Genomic DNA, 19867 nt, shown 5'->3' with positions numbered 1-19867 from the left:
TCTTGTGGTAAACAGGAGTTCAATGGGCTGCCTGTCATTACCTCAATATACTGTCCTCCTCAGGATGAACATCTCACAAACACTTACCTCTGATTGTCCCACTTGGCCCCTTTTACCGGAATCGCTCAAACTTTTTTTTTATTGCATCCTCTGAGTTTGTATTGTTGTTGCACTTAAATTTTGATCAGTAATTATGATCATAAAGTTTGTGGATCAGTCTGAGTTCCTTTGGATGACAACACAGGAGACATCTGTGTGCCCGCAATGTACGGACCGTGGAGCTGCTCTCCCTGTGGTTGCTGCTAGTGGAAAACCCATAATGGCCTTTAATTGGGACTTTAATTGTGTGTGGTGGAGCAAAAGCATTGACTACAAAACTGGTGGTATTTGAGTGCATGCATGCGTCTTTTGTGTAAGTATATGTGTCGCTCACCAAATCCTCTTCCTCTCTTGGCCTGTGAATGGTTTCAGTTGGAATCAGAGCAGCTAACCCTGTGTCAAATCATATACGTCATGATCTACATGATATTAGCATTAGTTTGCTACCGGGGAAGATGATAATTCAGTCAGTCAAGCTCAATTAGGACACACATACACTGGCATTTGTGCTGACACAATGATGCTTTTGGTGTGAGGCATTTTACAAGGACTCCATCCAAATAGCTCTATATTCACTCTATTCATCCATGCCCTTTGGATACGTCTAACACCAGAAATCAATGGGAAGCATTTTGACTACTAGAGATGGCTTATAATGCAGTGCTGTGAGGAATGTTTCAGCTAAAGATTTGCTTGATGACATATGACCCTGTGAAAGATTGCAATTTCTCCCTCAGAACACGTATAGCTGCAGTAAGTATACGTAGTTATTTTGGCAACAGTACAGACAGATGCTCTTTGAATACACCAAAGTCTTATCATCACGCTGTATGTTATGTTAACAAGCATTCTATGGCATTGGGAGGCATGTCAGAGAGGAAAAAAAAGAAGAAAGAATGGATGTAGGGGAAGAGTAGTGTAAATGGCATGAGAAGAGAAGCAGCAAAAGAACAAGAGCAGGAGTGTGGAGGGGAGGAGGAAGCAGAGAGATGAAACAGGACGGGTTGTGCCTGTCATGATTATACTGGCACCAGTGGGAACATTTGGATGAGATGGAAAACAAGACGCCATCTTGTGTTCCGTTCATGTCTGCAAGCGCCTTGGCCTCTGTTCCCTATACATACACACACTCACGTGTACACATTCACACAAACGCACACTGGCAGAGCGAGGCAGGAGCTTGTGGTTCCAGTCCAGTGACAGCGGCATGTAGTCAGGGTGGCGACGCTTCAGGAGTAGCTCCTCGTATTGGAGACGCATGTTTGTGTTGGCCCTGAATTAATAACTTTTCATTTAGTGCGGAAATGACAGGAATAGTAATTAAGGAAATGGAATGATTTTATTGGCCATGATGTTTATATTAAGTTCCAGATGTGAAGCAGCTGCTTGCGCAGCAAGAGGCCCTGCCCCACATGTGCTATCTAGGGGAACTCTTATTAAGAGCAAGATAACAGCTCCGGCTAAATGTATGTCTGTGTGTACAAACAACATAGTATCTCATACACAGCATGCAGCAAACTGAACTAATATCATGTCCGGTTTGATTAATGGGAGACGGTTGTGAAGCACCATGAGGTCTGCTCTGTATTTATAAATGTGCCCCTAAAGTGCAATTTATTTGCAGATATAATGTTACTCCATTTCAGACTTGATTTGCCTGACTGGAAAAGTTAATATTGAGGAGTGGCTGTTCAGCATTTTTGGGTGGCCCCAACACATGTGAGATCCATGTCGTGTTGCACTAACGTTCAGTATCGCTTAAATGCCAATGACAGTATTGCTTAGATCCTCACATTGCCTGTCACAAAGCCGGTGTGGATTTCAAATTGTGTAACTTTTGTTACTGTGACTCTACTGTAACTAAAATGACAAACCCTGGCACAGGAATTAACAGAAAAAATATTTTTCTTTTGCCATAACCAAACCTAGAGTATTGTTACAACAAAATGTAAAAAAATGTTACCACAAACTGTAGACCCTGATGTACTGCAATGTGCAAATATTTGATATTCTCTTGACTGATTGTCAACTAATGTATGATCTCTGTAACAAGTAATTATTTGAATCCCCATTAGCTGTTGCTAAAATGGAAGCTACTTTGACATGAACATTAAACATGACGTTACTATTGTTATTACATAGGTTCCTGCTAACCAGCTCTCTGTCCAAACAAAACATGTCCGGGCTTCCATGGAAGTGAGTGAATGCACCCTGAGGGGAGTTTAGTTATGACAGAACTTGAGAAATGCAAAGGATGTGTGGATGGCATTAACGATGGATTAACAGCTATTGAAAAAAAGGACACACCTATAAGACATTCTGCAAACCTTCACACTCATTTTGTATTGATGTCTGGAAATTTAAAAGCTGTACACACAATTCTAAACGTCTCTGTTCCTGCTGTTTTGAAACTACAGAGTAAATCCTTATTTTCATTTTTTCCAGTGACTTTACGGTTTCTCTCTCTTACTCATTTGAGTCATTTATGATGAAGATGTTTTCTCTTTTTGCATGGCAATAGTAGAGCCCTGCCCATTACTGTAGCCAATGATGTTTTGTTCTGTTGTGATGTGCTCCCATCTGGTTTCCAGTGAAAATGCATCACTCCATTAACATTGCCTGTGATCTAGAGGATGCTTTAATCTAAGACTATAAACTCCACTTAATTACATCCTCCAAAAGAGCTCTATTAGTATAATGCAATCAAACAGGGAGCACATCCATTTTGGCAAGTCAAACATGCTCAAATGGCTCTTGAAAGTGTTTACTTTCGTCTTCTGATCAGATTGTAGAATCATATTTGGAGGTCCTACGTTATGTTCCAAAGCTCTGATTGATACTTGTGTTTTTGTGGGGAAAAATAAAATGCACTGGTAATACATATGAGATTCCATTTCTCTGCAGCAAACACGACCATAACAGTTGAGCTTAGTGGAGTCTAAACAGACTCTCTGTGTGGCACACTGATGACTTTATGCTTGACCTTTCATGCCTCTCACAGTATAACCTCCAGTCATATTCATAATTGCTGTCTGTGTGCATCGTGCCAGTTTCCATTAGTCTAGCAGTATTTTTCGATGAAGTTAAACTTCAAAAGGACGCGAGATGGCCCGGTTTAAAATTATACACAAAGACATTACTGTAAAATATAAGTTGCCTAGCAATTACTTTTGTCACGGTGCCATGATAAAAAGATTTAACGTGCAACATTACAACAAATAACTATGAGTTGTAGTGATAAAACAGGTTTGACATATGTTTAATAACTTGACTCTGATTACACTAAACTCCAGAAAATATAAAGAACATATACAGAAGTCGTGGTGGATTACAAAATACCATCTGCTCAACAACGAAAAGCCTCCACCTCTTTGAGAGAAGATAGATCTAAAAGTCGCCTTCACATTACAGAATTTCAGTCATCTCTTCTTATGACTGGGGAGGCTGTGGGCTGATAAAGGGTTCTGACTGTTTTTGCTGTGTGCATGAGAACATCTCAAGAGTGCTAACATCATGTGAAGTGAAACATAGGGTGCATGTGATGTTGATGGCAATATTTCAAATTGTAGTTTGCCCTCATATGTTCTTGTTCCTTGTTGTTACGCCTCTTTTTATGTTGTGTTACGTCTGTCTGTGTCCTGCACATGACAGCCTTGAACAATGCAAGTCATACAAAATGGAAAATATAAAATAATGGTCAGCTCAACTTTATGTTTTATGATGGACAAAAGTAAATAAATTGGAGATATTTGGATTAAATATAGATGTGTTGTAATTTGGTAATATAAACAAACAATCTACAGCAAATATTACAATAGTAAAATACTCCATATAAAAGGTTTTAGTTCATTTAAAATAAAATTTATATTTTTTTTTTTAAACAAAAAAAAAAAAAAGCATTCAAAATTATTTAGAACAAATACTATTTTATACTATACTATCTACTATTTTTTTAAAGGTAGTAAAAAGGTTTGTTGTCTAATTTCATTTCCTTTTGCGGAACCCTGTTTCTAATGAATCTATTCAGTCGTATTTTAATGAAGAGGTGGAGCTCTACCACAGAAGTTACATTTATGTGTGTATTTATTTATATAATATTTACCGACTAAATAATAATATATAATTAATATATATATATATATATAATTATAATAAAATGTAACCGTTTACGTTTATCTTCTTCGTAATATCCGGTATGATCGTCACACTTCCTGTCTTCTTCCTCCGCGTAACACAACAATGGCGTCCTGTAGTGAGGTGAGTTTTTGCATTTTAATGTCAATTTACCCAGTGTATTTCAGATTGTGGCAGATTGATATTCGGTTAAAATCATTTCCCCGAGAGTGAAGCTTCATGTTGCCCGCGGAGGCTGTGTTTCTGTTACACCGTTGTTGTTTACGAGCTCGTTGTTGTTGTGCTAAGCTAACGGATGCTAATTAACGTTAGCTGGTTAACTATGGACATGGCCTGTTCTCTTCTTTCGCTGTTTATTTCTGCTAGATACTCTCCTCTGTCTGGTCTTCAGTGGACTATATTAAACAGTTTGAACTGTCGTGAACATGCTGTCGTTACTTTCAGGAGTCTGCTACAGCCACCGAGCAGGAAACAACCGAAACCATTCCGTCCCAGAAGAGAGAGGATAGACTACGAAAGTTTAGAGAGTTACATTTCAAACGGGTGAGTTGTTTACCTTTAACTGAATAAAGCACATGTACGGTATACAGAGAGAGAGAGAGAGAGACACTTATACTCTAGTGCTTCCCTTAAGCTGTTTGGCTTTGTGGTGTTAGCAAGCTGAACTGACACTCAGCTGTATTAATAAGACCGTCAACACAAGGAGCCATGTTAGTGTAAGTCAGAAGTTATCATGTTCAGGTGCACTCTCTGTCCCAAGTGAGTGGATGGATATTTCTGATCTACCACCTGCATACAGTTATTGTTCCAATGTTTTATTTTCCACTGCAGAATGAAGCACGTAAGCTCAATCACCAGGAGGTTGTGGAGGAGGACAAGAGACTGAAACTGCCCTCTAACTGGGAGGCTAAGAAAGCCAGACTGGAGTGGGAGCTTGCCGATAAACTAAAGAAAAAGGTATTTAAGTTACTGTAAAACTGAGATTATTTTGGACCGGTGCTAAGCTGCTTAGATCACCTACACAAGACAAAAATGTTAAAGCCTGTGTAAATATGGATGCTACACATCGTTAGATCAGTTAGATTCTCAGTATTTAATCATTAAGTTCATTTTACAGCAACCATGAGCACTTAAGTATAAAATGAATAATTTATACTTGATGTGTTGTTCAATTTTAATAAGTTCTATACAAGTAATATTCATACCTGTTTAAATGTAACTATTTGATAGTATTTCCCATCTTTGCTGAGCAAGAGTTTTGTGCAGAAGGAATTAATGCCTGCGCTATTAATCACTGAAATACATGATAAACAAAAAATACCAAAAAAACTACTGAACATTATTAATGCTGTAGAATTATATGAAGAGACCTTAGCTATTTTTAGCCAGTATTTTTTGTCTTTTATTAGTTTATTATACCGTTTACATTGTGTGCTCCCTTTGTGAGCCTGCTCCTAATAATGTGTTATGTGACACACATTGTCTACAATTTCTACTTTGGTTTTTAAAAAGGAATGGTGTTTTGATTACAACTAAAGCAAAATGCTCTGGTAGCATATAAATCACTGTGTAAACTTTTAACACTTTGCCTTTAATTTAATACATATTACCAAACAGCTTTGTAGAAAGCCCCGCACATCATCCTCCATTTGGCTAATACTTGTTTGACTCCTGCATGATTTCCTGATGTGTGACCCTCGGTATCTTCATCATCATTTACATGCATACAATCAGAGCCCAGATTTTATATTGGTGCTTCCTCTAAGAGAATGAGTCAGTGGGTGCTCCTCCAGTAAAGTTTAAATATTGCCACAAAGTTAACCAAGTTACAGTTTACTCATGTATTATCAAATGAAAATGAGGGCCCATTTAGTCCCGCTTTGTGTTTATTAAAAAATAATATTTGGCTTTCAGGAATGTGCTGACAAAGGGGAGGACTATGACAGAGTGAAGCTTCTGGAAATCACGGCTGACGATGCAGAACGATGGGAAAGGAAAAAGAAGAAGAAGAATCCCGACACAGGATTTGCAGGTTGGTGGTAGGATCTCAGACTGTTTGCAGTGTACTCTTTGGTTGTGCTTGGTTTCACCATGGTAACTAATTCACTGTCAGAATTAGCTTCCCATATACGTTTTTTTTTTTTTAAATGTATCTTCACAATATAAAATGAATAAAAGGTTTATTGTTCTAAGAATACCCTGACTACTGAGACCAACTTAAGCCCTGTGTGAAAACAATGCAGCCAGTCTGCTGCTGCAGCAGGGTGCCAACGCAGGGGGCCCCCGGGCAAACAACGCAGGGTCATCCGGCAAAAAGATTGAATCTGGTTTAACTTGTTGCAACACAACGTCATCCTGAAAGGCGTTGCACTGGTCAAGTCTTTGTAAAGTGAACGCAGCATTTCTGCGGTTTACCTCGTGATCATTGTGATGAAAGATAAAATAACTGGCTCTCTTGGAGGTAGAAAAAAATCCTGTCTGCGACTTTTACGAACTGCTTTGCCGTGTTTTGGCATCTGATAACTCTAACTCTTTCACATTAACGTGTCTAAAATGTTATATATATTTAAGTTGTGTACATTATCCCAAATTTTTCCAACAACATTCATGTAACAGAGCATTTCACCAGTTGCCTGTCAGTGTCATGTCCCCTTTGCGCAGGTGTCTGCGAGAACCCAGAATTGACTTTTTAAATCCGATTTAAGCCACATTTTTACAATCCACTTTTTAGATCTTGGTTGTTTAACAACATATTATAACTGGATGAAGGACTTTAGCCATTGGATGTCTAGATCTGAAGTTATCAGAGAAACTAGATCAGCCAGCAGTAGCTTGGCTGTGTTTATTATTAATGTTTATCATGTTAACACTGACTTTTAAGGTGTAACTGCTTTATTCAGTGTTTTGACCAGTTTTACTCAGCATTTATCATCATTTATTTTGGAGATCCTCTGTGGATAATTCGGCTGACTTCAGTGACTACAACGGTGGTCAACAACAACTCCCATAATGCTGCGTTATTTCATAATGTCTCCAAACTTTTGTTATTGTTTTGATGCAAAACCCCCAACACACATGTTTGGGGCATATTGACACAGCATCCTGCACTTACATTATTTCAGTTACTTTGATTCAACTCCGTAACAAATAAATAGCTGTGTGAATCAGTGGAGATTGAAGTACAGACTAAAGACTGCAATCTAATTTAGCCTTAATTTTTAAAAGAAATCTAAACTGATTACACATTTCTTCATCGATCAAGAGGAAATTTATGTGCCTTGTACACCTAAATACGATTGTGGTTGTCACTTAGTGATTGAATTGACTCTGGAATTTTATAGTCACATCAGAAAAGATAATGGCGATTTGATCAAACAGCTTTATTTTAGGCAAGTAAACCCCCCATCACGTTATAGAACCTCACTCTATTAATTTAGTAAATAGTAATTTAATTCAGTTTACTTTTGAGGAAACACGTGGTACACCGTCATTCTGGTCTCTTATTCTGTTCTGCTGTGTCATGACATGTGACGACTTGAGGAGTTTTTCCACTTCTTTGCCACACAGTGAAACGTTGCTGTATAGGGAAATACTGGTTGCATGTAAGGACCCCTTGGGATATTAATCATCTCAAACTGCTCTCAATTTAATCTACTGAAAAAGAACTTGCTGTGTCTCCTGAATATGGCTGCCATCTGTTGCATCAAAACCCACTCTGAATTAAAACCTCTGGGGAGAAAATTATCACCAGAGGGGCTTCAAGAGAGGAAGGGAGGAGGAGAGTTGAGAGTCTTCTGCCCCCTCGTCCCCCCCTTAACCAGCCGCAGGTTGTGTTGCTGAGCCTCGTGCCTGCTTGCTGTTTGTTCCGGTAATTATAACTCAGTCCGATTTTTTTTTCTCTCTCCATCTTACACAATGGACTGCAGGTTATGCCGAGGCCCAGTTCCGACAGTACCAAAGGCTCACCAAGCAAATCAGACCAGACCTGGATAGCTACGAGAGGCAGAGGGAGGAATGGTGAGTTTAGCCTCTGTCCCATCTTCTTTTGCTGTCACAGTACTGTATTTGTGTCTTTTTATACTTTGTCCAAATAGACAGACAGCTCAACATGGGAAAAAGAAATGGCCTCTGGCATTACTAGATCTTTGTGCATTCCTATTAACAGGGTCATAAAAATTATGCATGAGGACGTCTCTGCTTTAAAGACCGTAACTGTGAAATTTCCCGTCAAGTAAAATGAATTGTAACAATTTGCTTGGTGTAATCATTTTAGGATTCACCCATCACATGTGCACAAAGCATATTCTATATGATAACTCGTACCCCCTCATTTTCCCTGGGGTTAGTGTTAGCTATGTCAAACTGCACCCTCCTGAAGTAATTTCAAGATTTTAAAGTGCATGCACGCTAAGGTCCAAGAAGAGTTCAGGGCTCCTTAGAGGCTGACATATGCAGAACCGTGAAGGATACACCGACGCATCATGCCCTGAAACCGAATCATCATCTCCTGTTAGGATGACCATAATCACAATGATGGAATAGAGAAGTCAGTTTAAGCATGGTAAAATGGTTATTATCTGTGGTTAGGCATTTCTAATTCCTTTGCTGGTGCTCCACAGCGGTGAGGACTTCCACCCCACGTCCAATAGCCTGATCCACGGCACCCATGTCCCCACAAAGGATGGCATTGACCGCATGGTGGAAGATGTTGAAAAACAGTAAGTCGCACTCAAAAACACACAGCCAAAGAGAGATGCCATATCCTCTCCTGACCGTTCACTAATTGAATCTCAGCCTGCCCGTGTATCACCCTGACTCACTAGGCTCCACTCGGCTCTCCTTGGCGGCTAGCCAACAAGAAGCATTCAACCAGGCTAACAGGCAAAATGCTAATGAGGAAAAACAAAATAATAATCTGTACGTATAGCAGGTCATAAGTCGTATGTAAAATGTCCCTCAATAGAATTGAATCCCCCAATGACATTATTTAAGAAAAACATGGGTTAGCTCAGCACTGTTTATACTCAGCCTTGCTAATTATGATTTGCTAAAGCAATCCAAACGAAATGTTCATTTTTCCGCCCTCTTTCCGGCACTGGCACACCACAAACGTAACGGGTAGACAGACTATCTCTGTCGAAATAAATTATGCGCGGAATGAGAGAGTTTGTGACCTCTTTGCCAATTTGGTAAAGGGGGTTGGTGTGTGTGTGTGAGAGAGAGAGAGATCCAGGGCCTATCTGATCTGAAGAAAGCTCCAGAGTGGAAATTCTGATGCAAGCAGAGATAGGAGGCAGTTCATTATTATTGGCATGGGGTGATGTTTAGGTGGGGGGTGCAGCAACTTCCCCAAGTGGACCACCTTTAACTGAATATTTCGCTAGTCAGGGCACAGCTCCTGGTCAGACAATGGCAAGACTAACTTGACCGTAGGCCATTATAATTCACATCAAACCGTACCTTCAGTGTGAATGCTGCTTCTAACAGTCTAGTTCTTCGTTAAGTCTTTGCTACAGAAGTCCCTTTCACCTTTGATTACCCGGGTCTTTCCCTGAGCTGTTCTATATTTGAGACAGTCGAAGACTTGTGTTAGAGATGCGACTGTGGGGCATTAGACAAGGATTCAGTTGCCAGGGTATGACGCATAACAATGCTTTGAAGACACAGTGAATCAAGACTGGGCGCTCACAAATTGACAGTATTTTCCTCTGAGTACGTATGTGTGTGTTAGGTTTTCCATTGCCACTGTCCTTGCCAAATTTAAATGCACCCACCCACCCCAATTATTGCCTGTAGCCAATTATTGTTATTGGATATGCCCATGGATAGTGGCCATAGTGGTTTATGAAATCCTCCCTAAGCTGCTTTTATTTGCGATTGTCAGGATCGAGAAGCGGGCCAAGTACAGCCGACGCAGGGCCTACAACGACGACGCAGACATCGACTACATTAACGAGAGGAATGCCAAGTTCAACAAGAAGGCGGAGCGTTTCTACGGCAAATACACAGCGGAGATCAAACAAAACTTGGAGAGAGGCACCGCTGTGTAGTGGGTCCAGTCACCTCTGTGGACGTTCACTGCTTCAGTTTGGTCTTCATTTAGGAGTCTTATATGTATTAAAATGCTAAAATGGGCTCTCTCTCTGTATTGTAATGCAGTTTTTTTTATTATGCTGAGGTTATTTTGGGCAAAAATTCAATTTCCTGTATGATATGTAATGCGTGGTGTTCCTTTGTACAGTATTAGAAGTTTAAACAACATTTATGATTATTCTTATCCTTTTTTTTTTTTTTTAAATAAACCACTTCCAACTATCCATCTATCTTGCACACTTGTTGGTGTACTGCGTGTGGTCTCATGACGGAGACCTTGAGCGTGAGAATGAACTACCATTAACTACCATGAAACCTCGGGGCATGTTTAGCTGAAGGTGCCAGCCAAAAGAATGTTTTGGTGTAGGTGCACACAAAAGATAAGGACCAACAACTGAGCAATTCAGTTTATTCATTATCATCGACATCTCAGTTTAACCAACTTGCCCCAAGCAGTGACACGAGCAAGAAAGCCTTGTGACTGGAGAAGACATGAAAACAGGTTCCCATGCAAGTCTCCCATTCCTGAACTCCTGTGTGTGTGAAATGGGGGCCTTGCACCCTCTACAGGGCACACAGGCATTGGTTTGTGAGGGGATGGTACTGAATTGAATCAAACTTCTAGTTATTATATTTTCTTATATTTCATCTGCATGAGTCAATCTTGGTGAACCACATAGAATAAATTTATGGGGGGGTGGGGGCCTCAAAAGGATAGTGTGCAAAGACACAATGACACAAGCTGTTTATGTTTCGCTCACAAAGGGTAGGGGAGGTCTTCAGAAGATGTCTTTGATATCCGACTCTCCTTTAAATCTGTTAGGGAGTGGATTAAGTGTTCGGGTCTATTTGTGATATTTTTGTAGTGTTATCTGATTTGCCGGAGGATATTGGCTGGCAATTGTATAGGGAACAACACGGCATAAATTCACTGTTGTGTCTCACAGAAGATCTGACACCTTTGATTCTTTCACGGCCAACTGCCAGTTAAAAGTATTCCCTGTAAAGCAAAAAGGGTTTGATTTAAGCCTAGTGAAGAAGTACATAAGAAAACGATTGGATAAATACAGTGTCAATAGGTGAGTTTCCCCAAAGGCACAAAAGCCTGCAAGTGACTTAAGTGTTGCCAATTATTTAAAAAACCTGCAAGAATAAAAAAACAAACGTGATCACTCCATAAGATACAAGACTGAGAAGATAAATGTGACTGTCGATTGTGCTTTGTTAGTGTGTGTATCAAGTAATCCAGCTCCAATTCCCTCAAGTCTCACTGTTATGTATGTGCACGTCTTATCTCCTATCAAAGTAATTCATCAGACTAACAGGTCAGTTTACAGCAGGAGACACGCAGTCTGGCACTCAGACATATTCAAAACTGTGATTTTACCTTTTTGTTACAACAGATTGTGACATGTATCTTAATATCAGTATGAAAAACCTTTAAATTTATTACCTGCTCAATATCTCACCTAATAACCTTACCTTCTGGCAGTAATTCATCAGTAGTTTTAATATGTGCCAAGACCGCGTCAAGATAAATACACACAAGCTTTAGGGTAAGTAGCTGTGCTGCCACAACAGCAGGATATACCCAGTTACTCATGAAGGAGCATGTTCACTTCTTGTGTAAGCAGACAGCTGATGGTGATTGATGGTTGGTGATCAAACCTTGTGTGAGTGTGGCTGTGATTCCTACATATTGATTGATACATTATTACAGGTGTTATTCACAGCAGACATTTTGACTCGTCATAGCAGGAAAAGCACGATAACTTTAACGATGGCTCCGTTCTCTTCTTGGAATTTTACACCTGCTACTCCTACTGGGACATGGCTAAAGGAAAAAGGCTACCGTCCTATTCACTGCAGAGAGCAGCGTGAACGTCACATCATGAGGAACCGTGTCACTCCACAGTGGAATTGTTTGAGGTATCATGGGTTTTTAACTTTTGAAATCGCTGTATCAGCTACCTTGATAATTAGACTGCCATTTTGTATCATTCATATTTAAATCACCAAACAAATCAGGGATGTTGGCAGTGAGTCAAGTCTGTAAACACTGCATTAACCTCAACCTTAAAAATCTGACAAAAAGTCAAGTTCAGCAAATCTATGATAATACTGACACCTAGTGGCCATTTTAGAACTTGCATCTGACTTGTATCCATGTTCCATGTTGACTCATTCATCCATGTGGACTCATTCATCTATGTGCTATGAAACGCCATCCTTACACATACACTTGGTGTAAAAACAGGGCAAACATGCAACTGAAGGCAAAGAAACAAACCCTGCATCTTTTTGCAGTGAGACAAATTGGGATTTTGTTCTGTCTTGGATATTTTCAAACAAATATTGCATCACAAAAACTGCGATTTGATGTACAGTCCACTGTTTACTACAGTAGATGTAGTTACCCTTATTTAAAATGTGTTCAGTTGCAGAGTTGTACATTAATGTAGCCCACTGGAATATACCATTATTCTGGTGAATAAATAGTTCCAAGCAATATGGTATGAATAATTAACCTTGGCATTATGAGTAGTTAAGAGCCAGTTTCTCCATGTGCATGTTTTAGTCAATGGAAACTCTGAAACCTATCAGTGTGAGTGCAGATCAGTGATTTATTAGATGAGTTGGAAAAACAGACAACATAGCCACCTTTTTTATCAAATAAATATCTTTAATGAATCCTTGAACACAATACACAAAGGGAAAAAAATAATCCCACCTGGACGAATTCTTCACTTCCTCCCACTTAAATCTTTAACATCTGAAAGAAAACGGCCATGAAAAGATGGAACAATATATGTACAATATATTTACAGTATTTACAGTGTCCATGTACTCTGCCACACTAGCGTAACATGGTGCTGAGTGTGTGTTTGCGTGCGTTGGTTCGGCCTGATTTGACTGGAACCCAGTGGCCATAGGGCTTCCTGCTTTCATAGCTGTCCACTCTTGGAGTTACCTTAGCAGAAGATGGAGCTGTTACTGTTGGTTTGACCACAGAATTCTAACAGGACGAGAACAGGAGAGAAAGAGAGATATTAGAACATGCCAATGTATGTACAGGCTAATGTAAAGCAATGTTTTGGGGGAAAACTCAAATTAAATCACTTACATTAATGCTGAAAGAGATGATTTTCCTCTTTGGAAACATCTTGGGGCTGGACATATCATCAGGGTCCTCCTCACTGCTCTGTTTCAAAAAGAGAAGACAGACACACCTAGTTAGACATGTCCCTAAAACATATGTGAGTGAGCTTTGACAGTTTGTGAAGTTCATATACCTAGATGGATTACAGCTTCTGTTACTAATATTGTAAAGCACTTCTATTACATAGATCATTATTTAAGTGTTAGCTTCAACAAACTGCAGCTCTCATGCACACACACCCTCCCCCACACTGCTGTCAAAGGCTAGTCCTGACCATTAAATGACTGCTTCAAGGACAGACCTTGAAACAGAATGAAAAACAAATGCAAACAAAATATCAAAGTAAAATAGATGTCTTCTCTGTCTACAGTGGCAGAATGGTGACGTAGGTTTCCCAGCCCCTCAGCACACGGCCCGTGTACCAACTTATCTTTGGCAAAAGGAGAGGAGTTCTTCGTCTTTTTTTAGTTCTCTTGACAGGAATAGTCACTATAACGCAGTCCACACGCCTGCGCTCCATCAGCAAGTGGAGGATTCTGCTAAATAACAACGACCCATTTCAACTGCAAGCATAAATACATTTGTATTGTCAAAATTCTGAGAAAAATCTACATGTGGATTTCTTGTGCATCATCTATGTATCTATGTGTGTAATTAGCATTTGTATGGACTGTGTGCTTCATCTCTAAATGTGAGGTAAAGTACAAATGTGTTATTTGCAAACCTATGGTTGATAAACTAAACATTGTAAACATTTCAAGAGTTATCAAATGAACCTTTCACGCAAACACATATTGTCGTCACCCAAGTCACATGACAGCCCTTTTATCCCAGGTGTCGATGAGTGAAGGAGACCACTGTCATGTTATCTATGAAGACAGGAATAAATACAGAGAGTATGCGTGTTTCCTCAGGGGTCCAATGGTTAACAAGACAGGAAATTAAACACAACATAGACCTCAAGCTCATCAATAGAACACTGTAGACATTACACTGTGCTTCATATACTGTATATCTGTGTAACTTAGATGAGCTGCTGCTAGGACAGCTACGATCATTTCTTATAAAAAATACTTATTCCTCTATAGCAAAAGACATAGTCCATTACCCTTGTGTTAAACATAAGTAGTCAGTGCACAAGTTGTACCAAAAAACACTTAACTATCCCCATTCTCACCATCCCTTAACTTGTCATATATATCTAGTTTAAGATAAATACTTCAAGGCCTTTAATTAAAGTGACAATGCTTTGAGTGTGATGGGTTCAATGTGAAGCCGACAGTCATCCTCAGACACCCACCTGTGATGGAGTCTTTTCAGGGTCTTGTCTCACCCATGTCCCTCGTTCTGGTGACACCTGTTCGGGCTCCGACTGCTCTGCCAGGATTGGTTTTACGCTCTCTGGAAGTTCCAGCCTCTCCGGTCCAAGGACCTTCTCGACATTGCTGATTGCAGCTTTGAGGACTTCCCTTTTATCTGGAAACAAGAATATGTTTTGAGAAAAGATAGTTCAACATCTGACAACTTCACAGTCTGCTTCTCTTCCAAAAAATCTTACTTAGCATTCCCTCGTTTGATGCAATCAACTTACCATCCAAACTCATACGGACAGAGCGTCCTGATCTGGAATGTGAGCGGCTCCTGTTGTTTCTGGATGAAGACTGCGACGGCCTATGTCTGACCCGGCTCACATCCCTCCTGTGCCTGTTCTGATGGCTGGAAGACTTGGAGCTGGCCCTCGAGCGTCTGGAACGCGAGTACTTGTCTGGCGAGGGTGACCGGCTTGACTGGTGAAGTTGACTGTATCTGTAATGGTTGTCACAGCGGCAGCGGGAAGAACGTCTGTGGCAACGAGGGTGAGAGCGAGACCTGGAACGAGAGGAAGACCTGCTTCGGGAAGACGACGAAGATCTGTAACGCCCCCTGTGACTGCCACGTCCCCTGTAGCGGCCAGAGGCAAGGGAGCGGTCACTGCTGCTTGTGGATCGAGAGCGAGAGCGAGATGAAGCAGGGCTGTTCTGGTCAAAGATTACATTGATGCCGTCGGTCTGGCGAGCGTGGGCCATGTCAGAGTGCGAGTCTTTCACCTTGGCCATTGTTTCTGCCACAAGCTGAAATGAGACAAAAAGAACGTCTTTTAGAAAACCAACCTCATCCAGTATTCAGTAAACTTTAAATGGGTAGGCCTCTTGTAGTGTTAGTAGCAATAACATATGTCCTTACATCTTTTATAGAAGTGCTACCTTAAAGCAAGAAGAGCGGTGTGTGCATGACAGGCTCTCCAGGAGAAAATGTTTATGTCCTGAATTTAGCATTAGAGGACTTTAAAACTGCTCTATGGCTGGAATCAGACAAACTGGTAGAGAACTTAAAGCCCTGCTGATAATATCAGCCACCGTCTGTATGTAAGCATATGGCTGTTGTTACATAACAGTCTCTCAGTGCTGCCTCTCGCGGTCACAGCCCCGGTTGTGTAACGGCTGACGGAGAGTACTGGAAATTTCCACGATGACGTAAGCTAAAGCTAGCCTGACTAGCTTGAGCTAACCGTGTGGCCTTTCCTCTACAAACGACTTCACATCCAATGGCTTAGCGTAAGATTAAGAAACACTTAGCCGTAAACATTAAAATTACACGAACAATACATTACTATATATCAAAAGACCAATTAGTTACAACTGTTTACTCTTAGCGTTAGACCGGAAAAACAAAGTTATGCTAGCGGACAACTTACCAGGTCGACGGTAGCTTGAGACCTTTGTTCGGAAAACGTCGATATAAACGAGGTACAGAAACTCAAACGAGGTCAAAAAAGTCGCTTCCGAAACCTACCACTAGAAGATGACTTAAGAACAATATTCAAAATACTCGTATTTGTTGGTTTTGTTGGTTTGTTAGCTAACGTTAGTCAAATATTTGCGAGAGGACAACCGTTGACTCGTCCTCGGAGCTGAGCCTTCTGTGGTCGTCACGCGAATGAAAGCGAGGCTGCCGGGGCAACGGGCTATATGTAGCCTCTGGAAAGTTCCAGTCACGTGGTGTCGCAAACGATTCGATCGTTTTGAACGACTCGGTGAATGATGATCGATCTGTTGGGTACGAATGAAGGGAAAGTTGTTACTTTTTTAATGTCCACAATATGTATTCTCCAAAAAGTGATATTTCCACATGTGACCTTATATAATGTAAAACTGTGTCAACACGCATTATTGACTAAAGGAAGGAAGGGAAGCTAGCATTGGCTCATTCAGACGTCTATACTGGTTGGTTCAGACGGACAAAGTTGTTCAAAATAATCCAATCATTTGGCAGAGAAGCAGCAAGCGTTTGGATCCTCTAAGACCAAGAAAAAAATGGAGAATGCATTATTTGCAAAAATGCCATGTGTTCACAGATGTTAAGAATTTAAGTGTGTATGCACAACAAGAACACAAATTGATGTTTAGCTGGGGGAACCCATGCCTGCTGTGCATTGCAACATAATGGGGTATGGGTGAAACACGCAATTTATATAGCCATCATTATACCCTTACCCTCTCCACAACTGAGACTAGACAGACACTGTGATGTGTGAAATTGAGGGAGTCTGAGGAAACACAGTCACTGTTTTAACAGAATGTGATTAAGAGAAATCAATTCAGTGAATATTATTATGACCAAATTTGAGTTACGTTGAGAGAAGAACCCCCAAATAAAACAACAATTAATGGTGCATGTACAGGGTTTCCCTCAGAAAACTTGCTAAGCCTGGTAGCAGGGGCAATTCTAGGGTCAGAGCTTTAGGGGTGCTGAGCACCCAATGAGCCCCACTGCCACCACCCACCCTTTTTACAAAAAAAAACAAAAAAATATGTCTATTGAAAAATAACTTTATCATTTTAACATTGGTTCAACTAACTCCAAAAGCCAGATTTTTTTAAAATTTTTTTTTTTGGAGACCTTCCCAGAACACCAGCGTTATTGTGACAGACCACACAGACAGCCCCCTGTAACAAACCCAAAACCTTCTTCACTCAGCTGGTTTTCCTGACCGTTAACTCCATGTGCCTCCTTTTTTATCAACAGTCATTAGATTACATTAGATTAGATTCAACTTTATTGTCATTGAACAAAGTAACAGGTACTTGGACAACAAAATGTAAGTCATCTTCTGTAAATTATTTACAAATGGCCATCTCTAACCTACTTGGTTGCACACCTGCCTGAACTTTCATAAACCAATATAAGTCATAAATAATTAATAATAAAACAAGCTTCACATCTGCATGAATGTGATGTGATTACTATTGTTGCAAAGCCTGGTTCCCTTTTTTTCCAAGTTTTCAGGGGTGCTGAGCCCCCAAAAATTTTAGAATAACAACATTTCTTACTCCAAGTTTTAGGGGTGCTGAGCCCCTTTTTAGGGGTGCTTCAGCCTGGTGGCAGGCCCATGCCTGGTGGTAGGTTGGAAGGGCGGCTCACCGGCGGCGAAGCATGTTTTTTTTTTTTTGTGACAGGGGCCTGACACAGGCCAGCAACTGACTGATGGCAGTGCCCTATAGGTAACAGATTCATGACGTAGTAGAATTTATTGTGGTTTCATACTGCCTTTGCATTAAATCAATGTTAAAAGTTGACTGTAAATTTGAAAAAATGACTGTAATAATCAATGTAATCATGTGTTATTATAAGACATTTAGTGACAATATTTAAGCACCAACTATAGTCTCACAAAAGCACCACTCTTGAAGTACTGTTCAACACCAATGTTTTAATACAAAAAATACAATTAAAATAAATAAATGTTTGCACTTAATAACTTAAAGTAAAATCCTGATGGCACGTGAATCTTAATACAAGCCTTGTAATGCTGGTCACATTATAAGATAAATAACAATAAATGAAATAAAAAGTGCTAACACTAAAAAATGGAACTCAAAAATGGACCAAGAGATTCAGACTGATCACCCTAAAGCCAAGGGGGAAAAACAGGGAACTCCCAGAACAGAGGTTCACTGATATTAAGAGGTATGTATCATTTGGCCTCTCCTACTTTTTGTGGCACAGATTGCAAGTTGGATCACTACATGTCATCCTTCTGGGTCTCTCAAAGAAGACTTCCAGGGCTTTCTGGTAGTCCATCTCAGCCACGGGGGTCCATTTATTTTGATCCTCAGGCAGGCAGCAAGGCTTTTCCCCTGCAGCCTGTTTCTGAGCTCTATCTTGATCCATTGATACCTAAAACCGAAACTTTGACATTATTAAAACAGCTACCGCCATAGCTTATCTAACGCTGAATTTAATAGCGGCGTTTTACTACTAAACCACTGTGAAATTAGCGCACTTAATATTGTTAATATTGTCATGTAGTACAAAACAAACAAAATAAAACTTACCATAATTGGTCAGGTACAGCCACCCGCTGATTTTTTACACTCACACAATCATACATATGTACATACATACATACGTGTGTGTATTTATGTATTATGCACATTTTATTTTTGTTCTTCTGTCTTTTACAACTATTGTTCTTGTGTAGTGAGGTTTCAGACAGTTGCAATTGTATAACTGGAGTGACAAACAACTTGAATGTGAGCCTACATGGTAAATTCAAACTATCCAAGCATGACTTACCATCCTGTGCAGGAGGAGCTGACTGCTCTTCATCACTACTGCTGTACCTATAGGCTGCTGACCTGACTGGGCCTTTTCACTGCTGCTGGTAGAAGCTGTGGCTGGCTCTGACTCTTTTCTTTTTTTTTGAAGAAGCTCTGAATATCTCTGCTTCTCTTCATAACTATTCTCTTAATATCCCTGGGGGAAATGTAATTCAATCACTCAATCACTCAATCAATCAATCAATCAGTCAGTCAATTCACTTTGAAGTAATAGCTATAACTACAAACGTCAAGCAGGATCATTGTCAAATTGGGTTAGAATCAGTGTGCAAGATACAGGTGTTGGTGTGGCTCTGGAACCCCTTAAATAACAGCTTTGACTCCAATAAAATGTCAAAAAGAAAGGAGGTGTCAACAATGTGCCTAATTATATCTATTTACCCCCGAGAATCGCCATTGCCACCAATCAATACTGATTAAATCCGCTGGTTCTATGTTTCCCATCGCGGCACGGAGAAGGCTGCTCTGCCACTGCAGCGGACGACGAGCTAACATCCATACTAGCTGCCTCATCGACCCGTGGCTCAGCCAACGTCGTGCCGCTGCACTCCCGGTCAACAGGTGAACCAGCGGGTTCAACGTCTCCACCTTTGTTCGTCCGACTTCGGAAGAAAGAGTCCAGCGTTTTTTGGCCCTTTCTTTGTGACATCCCGTTATGTTCAATCACAAGAAGTCGCCAAGTTTGTGTGTAGTGGCAGTAGCAGTGGTTTGTGGGCTGTAA

The 19867-nt window shown here is 40.4% G+C and overlaps 2 protein-coding genes across 2 annotated transcripts; one reads left to right on the top strand and one right to left on the bottom strand.

The window, feature by feature from the left end:
- The first annotated feature begins 4281 nt into the window (after positions 1-4281).
- On the top strand, positions 4282-10550 carry syf2 (SYF2 pre-mRNA-splicing factor). The gene is made up of 7 exons (XM_051395820.1): positions 4282-4356; positions 4678-4776; positions 5065-5190; positions 6148-6265; positions 8160-8250; positions 8853-8951; positions 10118-10550. Exons 1-7 carry the CDS (start codon positions 4339-4341, stop codon positions 10281-10283), a joined length of 717 nt encoding a protein of 238 aa, XP_051251780.1. The 5' UTR covers positions 4282-4338; the 3' UTR covers positions 10284-10550.
- A 2438-nt stretch (positions 10551-12988) lies between these two features.
- Positions 12989-16479, bottom strand: rsrp1 (arginine/serine-rich protein 1). The gene is made up of 5 exons (XM_051395949.1): positions 16221-16479; positions 15078-15597; positions 14787-14962; positions 13451-13528; positions 12989-13342 (listed from the first exon to the last, which is right to left on the bottom strand). Exons 2-5 carry the CDS (start codon positions 15580-15582, stop codon positions 13184-13186), a joined length of 918 nt encoding a protein of 305 aa, XP_051251909.1. The 5' UTR covers positions 15583-15597; positions 16221-16479; the 3' UTR covers positions 12989-13183.
- Positions 16480-19867: the final 3388 nt, after the last annotated feature.

The sequence above is a fragment of the Dicentrarchus labrax genome, unplaced genomic scaffold (genome assembly GCF_905237075.1).
Source record: "Dicentrarchus labrax unplaced genomic scaffold, dlabrax2021, whole genome shotgun sequence".
Lineage (NCBI taxonomy): Eukaryota > Metazoa > Chordata > Actinopteri > Moronidae > Dicentrarchus > Dicentrarchus labrax.
The sequence above is the reverse complement of the archived record's forward strand: the minus strand, read 5'-3'. Positions and strand labels throughout refer to the sequence as shown.

Coding starts and splice junctions, on each gene's coding strand:
- syf2 (XM_051395820.1), top strand. Junction 5,191..6,147: donor CCGATAAACTAAAGAAAAAG/GTATTTAAGTTA, acceptor TTTGGCTTTCAG/GAATGTGCTGACAAAGGGGA. Junction 8,251..8,852: donor GAGAGGCAGAGGGAGGAATG/GTGAGTTTAGCC, acceptor GGTGCTCCACAG/CGGTGAGGACTTCCACCCCA.
- rsrp1 (XM_051395949.1), bottom strand. CDS start 15,582: ATGGCCAAGGTGAAAGACTCGCACTCTGACATGGCCCACGCTCGCCAG. Junction 14,963..15,077: donor TGTCCGTATGAGTTTGGATG/GTAAGTTGATTG, acceptor TCTTGTTTCCAG/ATAAAAGGGAAGTCCTCAAA. Junction 13,343..13,450: donor TCATCTCTTTCAGCATTAAT/GTAAGTGATTTA, acceptor TCGTCCTGTTAG/AATTCTGTGGTCAAACCAAC.